The following is a 12,959-nucleotide window of genomic DNA, read 5'->3' as shown; positions in this document are numbered from 1 at the left end:
GACTTGTGCCATTTTCCCTTTATCTTACAGGTCTCTCTCTCTAGCAATTTTACCCATCTCTAAGATATTGAGCAACAGAAGTCGACTGTTATTTTTAGCATGGTTACAGACATGGTTAGCATCCAAAGCATCCACCATGAGTGATAAGAGCTCCGAACTCCCTTAAAATATATTTTCTGATGCCAAGATAAGCTGTTAAACTAGATAGAGACACTGTTTTAACCTTTTGGTATACTTTTAAATTAAAGACGACAATGTTTAAACAATCATAATTTATTTAAATATATTGTCTTTTAAATATACATATCCCAACGAAGCAGTCGTACGTCAGACGCTTATATGTTTGTTATAGTCTCGTTTGTACAATATTTACATATCAAAATATACTGAATATATTCCACAGTCATACACTCAGTCTCACACAAAAACGAAAAGCTTTTGGTCACGGTTTTACTGCAAAGATCAGCACGTTCATGCAGTTAACTGGTTTTCAGTTCTAGCACAGAGAAAAGGAAAGCTCTCTCGTTGCAGTGAACCATAACGGACAATTTGTCATCACAGCTCTGAATTGTAACCCCATCGAGGTGTGTCACACGAAACGAACGCTGACTGTGACGAGTCATCTGATGAGGACAAAACACGAAAACCACGGCAATCCCTTTTTTTTCACGATGGAAAAATGGTTTTCTTTTTTGGCAGGTTCTGAACCCAGTACGCCAGATGCGTTTTCTGCTTTCTTTTCTCTGACGTCCTGTATTTTAACATCGGCTCCATGGAGTCCATCACACCGTCCTCGGGCAAGTGCATCCCATTACTCTGTGTCCGTTTTCTGCTCTATCAATTCTCCAGATTCTCTCCAATTCTCACATCTATTCTCCGGAGAGGCAGAGCAGTGTTCTGGACGCGATGTGCTGATTATGTGGAATGTTGCGTGTTGGTTTAAATTCTCTTCTCTTGTCCAAAGGCACTTTGCTGTTTCGTTTTTTTTTTTCTCTGGGTCACTATGGTTTGGCTTCAACCTGCTTGAATAAAGGATGTGAAGTTTAGTGATGTTTCAGATTTGGCTGTGTTCATGTACACATGTGTGCACTTGGATGCATCTGAAAATTCTTTCCCTTCTGTGAAAAATTGGGAAACAGGGTTTGTTACATGCACTCCCTCCAAAGTGGTCTCCAAAGCACTGATGTAAAGTTTGTGTACCTGCTTAGATCACATCCCAGAGTTTTTAACGCTAAAGCATGAAGGTTTATCTGTAATAGCTTATCTAATCCTGGAATGTGTTCTCGGTCATAAAACCTTTAACTACATGTATCCTCTCTGAATGTGCAGACTAAATCCTTTTTTTATTGTACTTTTGTAGTTTACCTACATAATCAGTATCTTCCTTTGCTTTGAATCGGTGTCATATCCAGAGTTCCCACAAATTCGAACATATGTGAAATTAAATTAAGACATTTAATTATATATTTTGCTGTAGTGTGTCAGTAGGAAATATCAGTTTACATTTCCAAACATTTCTTTTTGAATGGTATATATTTGGAAAAATTACACTGTGATTTAAATTTAGGCTTTTGCATGCCTTTTTAAGACTTAATTTTAATTTTTCAGGACCATAGGAACCCTGCATATACCGTTCCCCCCATTCTCCATTTTACTACATTCAATGTGAAAAAAGGGTAACACTTTGTTTCAATGGTCCACTTTAGACATTCTACTAGTACCCAGTGCTCAAAGTGGGGCAGTACGCAATACTGGCCTGCATAGTATTGAGGAGCCGTCAATGGTCTCTAAACCCCTACTATAACAAATGCTAAAGTTAAACAATTTCAAGAACTATATGTTAGTTTTAAGACTGAGTACAAGTTAGAAAGTATGGACCTCCTTGTATTATTGACTAAACAGTCTCCCTTTAAGTGATACTTCACTGCTTTTTCATATTAAATTGTCATTCCCTTAACTAATACGAGTTGACACATACCTCTCTCGTCTGAGTGCGTGCACTTAATCGCTCTGACGCGCGGTGACGATCTGATAGCATTTAGCTTAGCTCACTAAGCCCAGTTCATTCACTATGGTACCAAACAGAGATCAAGCTAGAAGCGACCAAACACCTCCACGTTTAACCTATTTAAATACAGTTACACGAATAGTTGAACGACCAGGTGACACAAAAAAGTCCCGGCTGAAACATCCTCCCTCACATCTCCCCCTCCCTCCTATTGACAGAAATAAAAAGGGAGGGGGAGATGTGAGGGAGGATGTTTCAGCTGGGACTTTTTACTGCGCCGAGTCAAAGTACTCTCAGAAGTGCTATTCCGCCATACATTATAGATCTCCTTTTTAATCCGCTTAAAAGCGCCACGTTTTATTTTGTGTTACCATATTTGATCGTTCAACTATTCGTGTAACTGTATTTAAATAGGGAAAACATGGAGGTGTTTGGTGACTTCTAACTTGATCTCTGTTTGGTACCATAGTGAATGAACTGGGCTTAGTGGGTACTTAGTGCTATCAGATCGTCACCACGCGTCAGAGCGATTAAGTGCACGCACTCAGACGAGAGAGGTATGTGTCAACTTGTCTTAGTTAAGGGAATAACATAGTTTAATATGAAAAGCGGTAAAGTATCCTTTTACCACACTCCCATTAAAGCCCCAATTTTCCCACTTCAAGCACTGCAACTACCTATAAATAACCTATAAGCAACTACAGATCACCTGTAATTCGAGTACTGGTATATTGTCTGCTTAATATCTACTAACACTATATTTTGATGGCCCCAAAGAGACATTCTACTGAATATAAGTTTTCTTTGCAAGTACAACTTATTCTTCTACCCTAACCTAACAGTCTACTAATACTATAATGACAGTTAGTTGACATGTAAGCTCCGTTTCCATCGAGATTACCCTTGTCCCGGTGGTTGAAACACACCGAGTACCAAATCCCCTACTTCCTGGGAAATGGTCCTGTGGTGGAAACGTGGCTTATTGGTTGACACGTAGTAGCAAAGTTACTTAGAATGTGTAAAGTGGACTTTCGAAATAAAGTGTGCCCAAAAAGGAATTAAGCGTCTTACCTGGTAAAGTTAACCCTCTTGACATCTGGGACTTGACGCCAGTCGTGTCAGGAGTCGCGCGCACCTTTTGAAGTCTGAGGACAGGAGTAAAGCCTGATGAGTTGGATAATGAGCTGGATGAGTCCTGAATTTGTAGCCTATACTGTTTCTGTGTTAAAACTCCGTGTGCAGGGGTAAATCGGGGGCACCTAGCCGACATGAGACTGTCATGAATATAAGACCGTTTTTAGAGGCCTGTGGTGCATGTGGACAGTGGTGTAACCTGTTAGTGGGGTCTGAAGAGATTGGAATGCTTGACAATACTCACATGCAGGGATGGTGCAGTCTCTGGTGTTATGGTAAAGCCTGTAGACATGCTTCCTGCATTTTGGACTGAAATAAAGAGGACCTGATGGAAGAAAAAGAGCCCAGTTAAAATTCTGAAACACATTTATTTCCTTCGTTGCTCTGAGGTCACAAAACTTAAAAATGCCTCACCTGTTAAGTGTTTTATAACCTTCTCTTTCTTTCTGAGGTCTCTGGGAAAGATTTCTGCAAAGAAAAAGAAACATTCAAAGGTCACATCCTGGATATCTGCTAATCCTTCTAGAAGGACGATTCTGAAGCTCAGACAAATACTCAGCTCAACATTCCCAGCAATGAACATGGTCTGACTAAGCGGTTTAAACCCAAAAACAAGCTTTGTATACACACTATGCTCACAAATTCTTAGTATTAATTTAACACTCTTGCCAATAGTATAACTGTTAATGTATCTGCAGTACTTTTTAGGTCCTTGAGACACTGACACAGTCACAGACTTGACTCGGCACACAACAGGTGCAATGCAAAACTGATTCACTCAATGCTTTGAGAGTTTCAATTTTGGCTTGTGCCCTAGTGGGTCAGACCTATCCTTTGTAAGTCCTAAGTGTAGGTCAAGGAATATAAGGCATATAGTGTGATTTTATTGTGTTACATAAAATATCAAACTAAATGGAAACATTAAGCTAGAGCTTTCTCTGTCTGAACTAACTTCACTTTTCTGAACCATTTTGCAATGACTTTTAATCTACTGGCCTCAAGGTGATGTATAGTGGATGAAGTGGTGGAAATGTCACTAACGTTTTAGTGTAGCTGTTGTCTTAATTTTTTAAAACATGTTTTACCATTTAAATGTGAGCTATCCTTCGTTCAAATAAATGCAACTTGCCACATTTCATCATCCAATGCAATGACATTCCCACATTTTTTGTTGAACATTTAATGATCTGCTTACCTAAAATTGTTTCCCCAGTTTCTGTTTTGAGATTATGAACTTCCTTTGTCTCGAGTGCTCTCTCCGTCTTTTGCGCGCTCGCGTCGTCAGATCTGTTTTCCACCTGTCTCATGATGTCCATTATCCGTCTGAACGTTTTTTCGACCTTGTTCGCGCTGGCATCGCCTTGTGCTGAGGTATAGATTAACATTACGAGCCCCATTACCATCACCGGAGCCCGCAGCGCGCGCATCGCTACCGAAACCAGAGTGCGCGCACGTCCCGCACTGTCCAGGTCCTGGTGAAGAAGTAACAGGGTTTATAAGATGCAAAAGTCCACTTTAAGTTAAAAATAAACTTTAGAGGCTTTTACGATTTCTTAAAAAAAGTGTTATTTAACTTTAACTATACAGACAGTTTGGACACACCTATAGTTACTCTTTTTCAAAAGTCGTTTTTAATATTTTAGGGCAATCGTGAAGTCATCAAAACTAATTTATTTCTCTTCGACAGCAGTATTACTACATGAAGAACAAATGAAGAAGATCCTGCTCAGATGTTTCTCCAGAGAAAGAAATCTCACACGTTTCCTTTCATTTATATTTCTACAATGTCTCAAACTGTGCTCGGATTTGGAAAGACCCACATATGCAAATATATTATATTACTGCACATGCAATCAAAAGTTTCAGTAGCCTATTTAGTATCTCATCAAATGTTTCTGACCGAATGATCAGAGCGATATGCACCTGAATACTCAACACTTGGTTAACAAGTGTGTTCGTGTGTCTTATGAATTTTATGGAAAATATACGAGACATTCGGCACACCATTATTAAAGAGACATATGTGCAATAACCTCTGATGTCAAGCATTAATTAAGTTGTGCGTGTCCAAACTGACTGGTAGGCCTACTTTAAGTAACTAAAGTATGAAAATGCAAAAGCTAAACTGCACATTCCCCTTTTAAAGCATCACTGCCATAGAAGCGCTATGATTTTCCTCTAATTTAATCCATTTGTACAAAATAGTTCCGGAGAAAAAATGTGAAAGCTTACATGGTTAGGCGTGATATTTAAAAAAATAAATGAATCACTACATGTCATGAATGCCTCCAATAAACCTACCTGAGGACGGTCTTGTGGCTGCGTTTCTTTCTCACAATCGGCACAGCCTGAGGCGATTGAGCGCGCGGAGTGTTTTATTGAGTCTCGAACGTCCGGTGCCTATATAACCCCACGCAAGGCTCCCAAAATGAGCTGAAAAAGAGAGAGGGGGAGAGGGAGCTATCCTTCAAAGCGAATCGTCCTCAAAGCGTGGGAAGTTCGAGTGGTCAGACTCCTTTCTGATGTGTCCGTGACTTGAGAAAACTCCAGTGAAACTAGCTCCTCGTGGACATTGAGTGCGCTTGTCTTGAACGTCTTGAAACATTCGCCGTCGATTCTCTCCAATTTATTGAGGCTCCCAGACGGAAGGAGTTGTCCCTCGTGGGCTTACATCGCCGTGTCTTTAATTAGAAACTCGTTACAAATACGCTGCGCATCTTCATATTCCCGTTTCTCACATGCAGCATCCCATGGACATTTTTTCTTGCCCACTATCTCATTAAAGCACTTAGAAAGCTTGCAGGAAGAGATATACCAGGAACTGTCCCACCATTGCACAGACTGGAACTCCTATAGTGCCTGAAAGTCAGGTTTTTCCCCTCACACACCACCATAGATCACCATTTCATCCCTGTGTGTCTCCAGAGGATTGATTCGAGTTACAGATCGATGCCTGGAAGTGGCTGCAGCTGATGTAATTATTCTGCGTAATGGTAATGATAGCGCAAGAGAAACAGTCAGGCAAACAGACCAGAGAAAAGTGAGTTCGGATTAGTTTGTGTTTGCTTTCGTTCATACCACTCCCTCAAAGCAAAAGAGAACATGGAGCAATTTGGCTCCCATCCCGGTCACGAATGGTGATCTGTGGGCGGATTCAACACAGGCAAAGGTAGGCAGCTGTCTAGGGCCACTAGAAGTCAATTAGACCAACACCTAACACCATATGTGTTCACAGTCTTCCACAAAATTAAACCTGTACATTGAGGATAACAAGTTAAGGGAAAAGCCATGATAATATGAGGAGGGCCCAGTTTGTCTACGGCCTCTCAATCTGTGTGTTTTATTACAACATAACATTATCCAGTTAAAAACTTTGTTGAAACTCGTTGTCTTCCACTGTTTTGAATTGTTTACATGGAAACAGCTTAATGTGTTTGGTTATCTTATCAGTCAAGTGAAGTGCTCATAAAGGCAGGTACACATGATAAAGTGATTACACTACAGATATCATAAAACCCCTTTCTGTACTGAGACTTAAAGAATGATGGTCAACTTAATAGTTGAAAATCTAGACTGAATAGTCTCTGAAAAGTTATTCAAACTTCATGAATTTAAAGCAATAGTTCACCCAAAAATCTAACATTTTGTGTTGCCGACTTTAAATATGCTCACTACCAAATGATGTTTGAGAACCATGGCAGAAATAATAAACAATAATGTAGCATTAAACTCTTTAGTGTAAATAACTGATAACAATAAGTATCATCTGGGGGAAAGTCCTTTGCAGTTTTCACTGAAAATTATAAAAATAAAGAAAAGAAAAGAAAACTCGCAGTATCAATGTTCCTTTAAAATGACATGTATTTCCATCAGATACAGTGCATCCAGAAAGTATTCACATGCAGTGTTTCACTTTTTCCACATTTTATTATGTTAAAGCCTTATTCCAAGAATAAATTAATTATTTTCCTCAAAATTCTACAAACAATACCCCATAATGACAATGTGAAAGACGTTTGTTTGAAATTTTGAAAATGTATTAAATAAAATAAAAATTAAAAAAAAAAGTATTCACAGCCTTTGCCATGACACTCAAAATTAATCTCAGGTCGTCCTGTTTCCACTGATCATCCTTAAGATGTTTCTACAACTTGATTGGAGTCCACTTGAGATAAATTCAGTTGATTGGACATGATTCGGAAAGGCACACACCTGTCTATATAAGGTCCTACAGTTAACAGTGCATGTCAGAGCACAAACCAAACTATGAAGTCCAAGGAATTGTCTGTAGACCTCCAAGACGGGCATTAGACAGGGAGGTGACCAAGAACCCGATGGTCACTCTGACAGAGCTCCAGCATTTCTTTTTGGAGAGAGAAGAACTTTCTAGAAGAACAACCATCTCTGTAGCAATCCACTCAAGCCTGTATGGTAGAATGGCCAGATGAAAGCCACTCCTCAGTAAAAGGCACATGACAGCCCACCGGGAGTTTGTCAAAAGGCACCTGAAGGACTCTCAGATCATGAGAAACAAAATTCTCTGGTATGATGAAACAAAGATTGAACACTTTGGCCTGAATGGCAAGCGTCATGTTTGGAGGAAACCATACCATTCCTACAGTGAAGCATGGTGGTGGCAGCATCATGCTGTGGGGATGTTTTTCAGTGTCAGGAACTGGGAAACTAGTCAGGATTGAGGGAAAGATGAATGCAGCAATGTAAAAAGACATCCTTGATGAAAACCTACTCCAGAGTGCTTTGGACCTCAGACTGGGGCAAAGGTTAATCTTCCAACAGGACAATGACCCTAAGCACACAGCCAAGATAAAACAAAGAAGTCGCTACAGGACAACTCTGTGAATGTGAACTCGACTGAACATCTCTGGAGAGATCTTAAAATGGCTGTGCACCAACCTTGATCCAACCTGATGGAGCTTGAGAGGTCCTGCAACGAAGAATGGGAGAAACTGCCCAACAATATTTGTGCCAAGCTTGAAGCATCATATTCAAAAAAGACTTGAGACTGTAATGGGTGCCAAAGGTGCTTTAACAAAGTATTAAGCAAAGGCTGTGAATACTTATGTACAGGTGAATCTTTTTTTTTTGCATTTCTTTTTTAAACAAATCTCATTATGGGGTATTGTTTATACAATTTTGAGGAAAATAATAAGTGTAACCCATTTTGTAATAAGGCTGTAACATAAAATGTGGAAAACTTGAAAGCGCTGTGAATACTTTCCGGATGCACATATCGAAACTTCAGTTAAATAAAATTCTGCCTCCCCAATATCTTTGTATCTCCACTCTTCTTGACCTGTGCCAAATAATTAAAATAAACCTTGAGAGAATTGTAAATATCTGTAAATGTTATAATTCAAACATGCCACTCAAAGGATTCCGTCATAAATCATTGAAGAGTTTTGATGGGCAAACACTAGGCCTTATGATAATAGACTTAAGTAAGCAAACAAAGCATATGAGGAAAATGTGTAAATCTTAATTGAAAGTATGGCATTCTTACGTGACCTGTTTTGCATAACTTTGGTTGCACTGCAGTACACCATACATTTCTTTTTCATACATTTCTCAAAATCAGATCAAAGATCTGTCGTAAATGCGCAGATCTCATTCTTACAGTGGATGAAAAGTGGTCAATCTCCTAACAGATTGTTTCACTATTAGAGTTTTCTCCTCATTGCATCCTCGTTCCCCTTTTCTGTCAGTTGGAGTCTTTCTCAGACTGCCCATCTGGTTTGTCTATTTATCTTCCTTTGTCCTCTCAGCTCTGAAATGGACAAAAAGTATCTTCTGCTAGCATTTGGATGCTGGAGTTTTTTTTTATGTGACCACTTGGGGATTCTTTAATCCAGTACATTTCTTATATCGTGTTCTTTTATTTTATGTTGGCTGAACTTCTTGGTGAAGTCCATAGAATATTTGCGATTTCCACGGCTCTGCTAGCAGAACTGACATAAATTTAAATAGCTGCCATATTAATGGCTGATGTTTTGAAGTAACAAAAACATGACAGGCTATTATATAAGCTTCCTATATTTTACTTTTATTTTCTCCAAAGAAGACAATTGCATGTAGAGAATAGTCAAAGCTAAACTGGCAGACAGTCTTGACAATCTGTTTTTTATTTTTGCCTTTGTCTCTCTCTCTCTCTCTCTCTCTCTCTCTCTCTCTCTCTCTCTCTCTCTCTCTCTCTCTCTCTCTCTCTCTCTCTCTCTCTCTCTCTCTCTCTCTCTCTCTCTCTCTCTCTCTCTCTCTCTCTCTCTTTCCCTGTTACTTGGCACTACACTTCTAGGAAGCTCTTTGACAAAGCATTTACAATACACGTTAGGCTATATTTAGGTAAAAAAAAGATATGGGTGAAGATGGTTTTTGTTTGCTAATTTGTTTGTTACCTCAATGAGAGCAAATTAGACTTTTGTAACCAAGGTACACTGGCATCAAAGCAACACTTGTCCAGTTGTCCGTTAAGCAAGATGGATTAACATTGCATTTTATTGATTCTATAATCACCTGAAGACTGTCTATGATAGAATAAAACTTTAGTGAAGATGTACTATATTGCAAAAGTTTTGGGATGCCTGCCTTTGCATGCATATGAACTTTAATGACACCCCATTCTTAATCCATAGGGTTTAATGGAATTTACCCAGCCTTTGCAGCTATAACAGCTTCATCTCTTCTGGGAAGGCTTTCCACAAGGTTTAGGAGTGTGTTTATGGAAATTTTTGTCTATTCTTTTAGAAGCACATTTGTGTGAAAGTTGACAACTTCTGTGCACCTCAGCATGTGCTGACCACGCTCTGTGATTTTACGTAAGTTTCTGTTGTTCCCAAACGCTTCCATTTTGTTGTAATACCACTAACAGTTGAAATATTTAGTATACAAGAAATTTCACGAATGGACTTATTGCACAGATGGCAACCTATCACGATTGAGTTCACTGAGCTCCTGAGTTCGACCCATTCTTTCACAAATGTTTGTAGAAGCATCTGCATGCCTATGTGCTTGATTTTACACACCTGTGGCCATGGAAATGATCGGAACATCTGAATTCCATTATTTAGGGGGTGTCCCAATACTTTTGGCAATATAGCGTAGCCTATACAAACATAAATACAATATGTGTAAATAAACAGTGATATCAATAAATATGTTTCATGCACCCTTATAATGTTTAGGCATTATTACAATTAAAGGTCCCGTTCTTTGCGATTCCATCTTTCAAACTTTAGTTAGTGTGTAATGTTGCTGTTAGAGCATAAATAATACCTGTAAAATGATAAAGCTCAAAGTTCAATGCCAAGCGAGATATTTTATTTAACAGAAGTTCCCTTTCAAAGCCTACAGTGAACTGCCGGATTGGACTACAGCAGGAAGTGCAGGGATGTAATGACGTCACTAGAACCGTTTGTTGACTAACCCTCCGCCCACAAGAATATGCAAAAAAGGGGGCGTGGTCTTGTTGCTCTCCCACTTGGAGAAGAGAGCAGCTTGCATCTCCCCGCTATGGTAAGAGGCGGGACCTTTCCGGGCAAAGTGCGCTAAGCTGCTGTCCAATCACAACACGGGAAGTGCTGGCCCAATCAGAACTCGTTAAGTGTTCCTGAAGGAGGGACTTCATAGAACAAGGAAATCATCAGGCCGTTTTTAGGACAGAGGAAACAGCGCTGTACAGATAAGTCAATTGTGTGAAAAATACTGTGTTTTTTTACACGCAAACATGAACTCATGTTATATTGCACACTGTAAACATAATCAAAGCTTCGAAAACACACGAAGAACGGGACCTTTAAACATTAGCTCATGTGATGCAATTAACAATTCCCCATGCCAGCTGCTTTTTTTTTAAGTTGCCAGCATCAGCACCAGCATTTTTTAATCATTTAAAAAAAAAAGGAAAGGAAGGAACATTGGCCCTCCACCTCTTCATGGGTTTAACATTTCAATCTGTAACATTAGGTTTTGAGATATATGCTGTTTAAAGGTCCACTGTGTAATATATAAGAGGATCTATTGACAGAAATGCAATATAATATACAGTGGTGTATAAACACCTTACATAATGAACCGTTATGTTTTAAATTACTTTAGAATGAGTCATTTCTATCTACATATGCCACAGATCCCCTTTCAGTGAAGTCCCCATTTTGTGCCGTCATGTTTCTACAGTAGCCCTAAAGGGAGAAACTGCTCTACAGAGAGCTAGCTACTCTCTGCTGTCTCAGACGATGACCTCTTTGGCCTGTGTCGGCCACCGAAGCTTCTCTGTGTACTTTAAAAGAGAGGGGTGAGCGGACCCCTGTCCACCGCCAAAAGCACCAACAGCGGGCACATGAACATCAGATCTGGACCACGAAGCAATGGAAGAAGCTAGGGTGCCTGATCTGATAAACATGGGTGGCCGGGTGCATGTGCATCGCTTACCTGGGGACAGTGTTGGGTAAGTTACTCTAAAAAAGTAATGTTTTATAAATCACCCTTTGTGTTTAAAATTGATTTTGTCCAGGTACACTTGCACATACTCAGGCAGCTTTGCAGGACAGTTTATGCAAGCGTTTTGAAGACTTTGCTGCAGTTCTTCTGGATTTTGTCTGTCTCCGTTTTTTTTTTTTTTTTCATGTAATCCCAGACAGACTCAATACTGGTTGTTGTCAGACAATACCATACTGGTTGTTGTCAGACTCTTTGTACATACAAAAAATATTATTATTGCAATTAATGGCAAGCGGAATGTTTGGAAATGTAAACTGCTATTTCCTACTGACACACTACATCAAAAGATATAAATAACTGGCTTAAAAAATGATGATAAAAATACTAACATGCATAAGACTTTTGCATAGTACTGCATGTGTATATGTTATACAATTGTAGTCTTGTTTAAAAAGGATTTAAACTATGTGCAAAGTGCTGATAGGTGTGGCTCCAAGGGAACACAGGTGTATAAAACACAGAGGTGTTTAAAGTATTTGTGAAAGGCATGCGTGATCCTGCTGATTATTTACATGTATTTTGAAATTGTCAATTGGCATAGAATCACAAATTATGACTGATTATGTGTCGACAGAGTCTTTTGTAAAACAGAGTTATAATCCAGCAGATAAACAGATTGAAGGATTGTTGAATGATGTCACACTGTCAGTTTGACCTTTATCTATATGAATTGTTTTCATGCAGATCTGTGGTGCCGAGTGACAAAATGAAAGACGTGCTGGTTTGCAGTTGCAACAGGTTTTTTTTTTTTTTTGTAACAGTTCAAACAACCCTACCAAATGCTTTGTATAAGCGTTTGTGTGTGTGTGTGTGTGTGTGTTTCAAGTGGGACTGATCATCAGGGGAAGGCAAAACACATTCCCCATCAAAAAGAAAATAGTTATGATATGAAATGATGGAGCCGAGTGTAGAGGTCTTGTTTACATACACTCGCTGAGCTGTTGTTCTGAGACTGGGAAACAGCAGCCACGCCGTGCATGGGAAGCTTCTGGACGTGTCGGGGATATTTCTCTCTTTTTCTGAAAAGTTTGTAAAGGTTAAGTTAGGACAACAGCTACAAGCCAAAATCAGCAAGCAAGAGAGAAGAGTTTCAGATAGCCACCTGTGGAGGAGAGGTGTTGAAGATGAGCAGATCTCAGGCATATCAGTCTCTCTCTCACTCTCTGTCCATCTTTCAGGAATAGGGGGTAGGAAAAAGGGCCTAAATAATAATAATACAATATAAATTTAATGTAATTTTAATAATTTATAATTAAGAATTTTATTTAGATAATTTTCATGTTAAAAAATATATAATGATATGAAA

At 39.2% G+C, this 12,959-nt stretch overlaps 1 protein-coding gene across 1 annotated transcript; it reads right to left on the bottom strand.

Moving 5' to 3' along the window:
• Positions 1 to 10: 10 nt before the first annotated feature.
• LOC137078460 (ALK and LTK ligand 2a-like) lies at positions 11 to 12,675 on the bottom strand. The gene is made up of 7 exons (XM_067445743.1): positions 12,582 to 12,675; positions 5,444 to 6,284; positions 4,338 to 4,614; positions 3,557 to 3,610; positions 3,387 to 3,467; positions 3,080 to 3,153; positions 11 to 1,022 (listed from the first exon to the last, which is right to left on the bottom strand). The coding sequence occupies exons 3-6, from the start codon at positions 4,567 to 4,569 to the stop codon at positions 3,089 to 3,091; spliced, it is 432 nt and encodes a 143-aa protein (XP_067301844.1). The 5' UTR covers positions 4,570 to 4,614; positions 5,444 to 6,284; positions 12,582 to 12,675; the 3' UTR covers positions 11 to 1,022; positions 3,080 to 3,088.
• Between the last annotated feature and the right edge of the window lie 284 nt (positions 12,676 to 12,959).

Source organism: Pseudorasbora parva, chromosome 6 (assembly GCF_024679245.1).
Source record: "Pseudorasbora parva isolate DD20220531a chromosome 6, ASM2467924v1, whole genome shotgun sequence".
Classification (NCBI taxonomy): domain Eukaryota; kingdom Metazoa; phylum Chordata; class Actinopteri; order Cypriniformes; family Gobionidae; genus Pseudorasbora; species Pseudorasbora parva.
This window is presented reverse-complemented; position numbering and strand designations above follow the sequence as displayed.

Excerpts from the sequence above, each read along its gene's own strand:
- LOC137078460 (XM_067445743.1), bottom strand. The coding sequence starts at position 4,569 with ATGCGCGCGCTGCGGGCTCCGGTGATGGTAATGGGGCTCGTAATGTTA. Across the intron at positions 3,611-4,337 it reads AACTGGGGAAACAATTTTAG|AAATCTTTCCCAGAGACCTC; the intron begins GTAAGCAGATCA and ends TTTTCTTTGCAG. Across the intron at positions 3,154-3,386 it reads AGACTGCACCATCCCTGCAT|ACTTCAAAAGGTGCGCGCGA; the intron begins GTGAGTATTGTC and ends TCCTGTCCTCAG.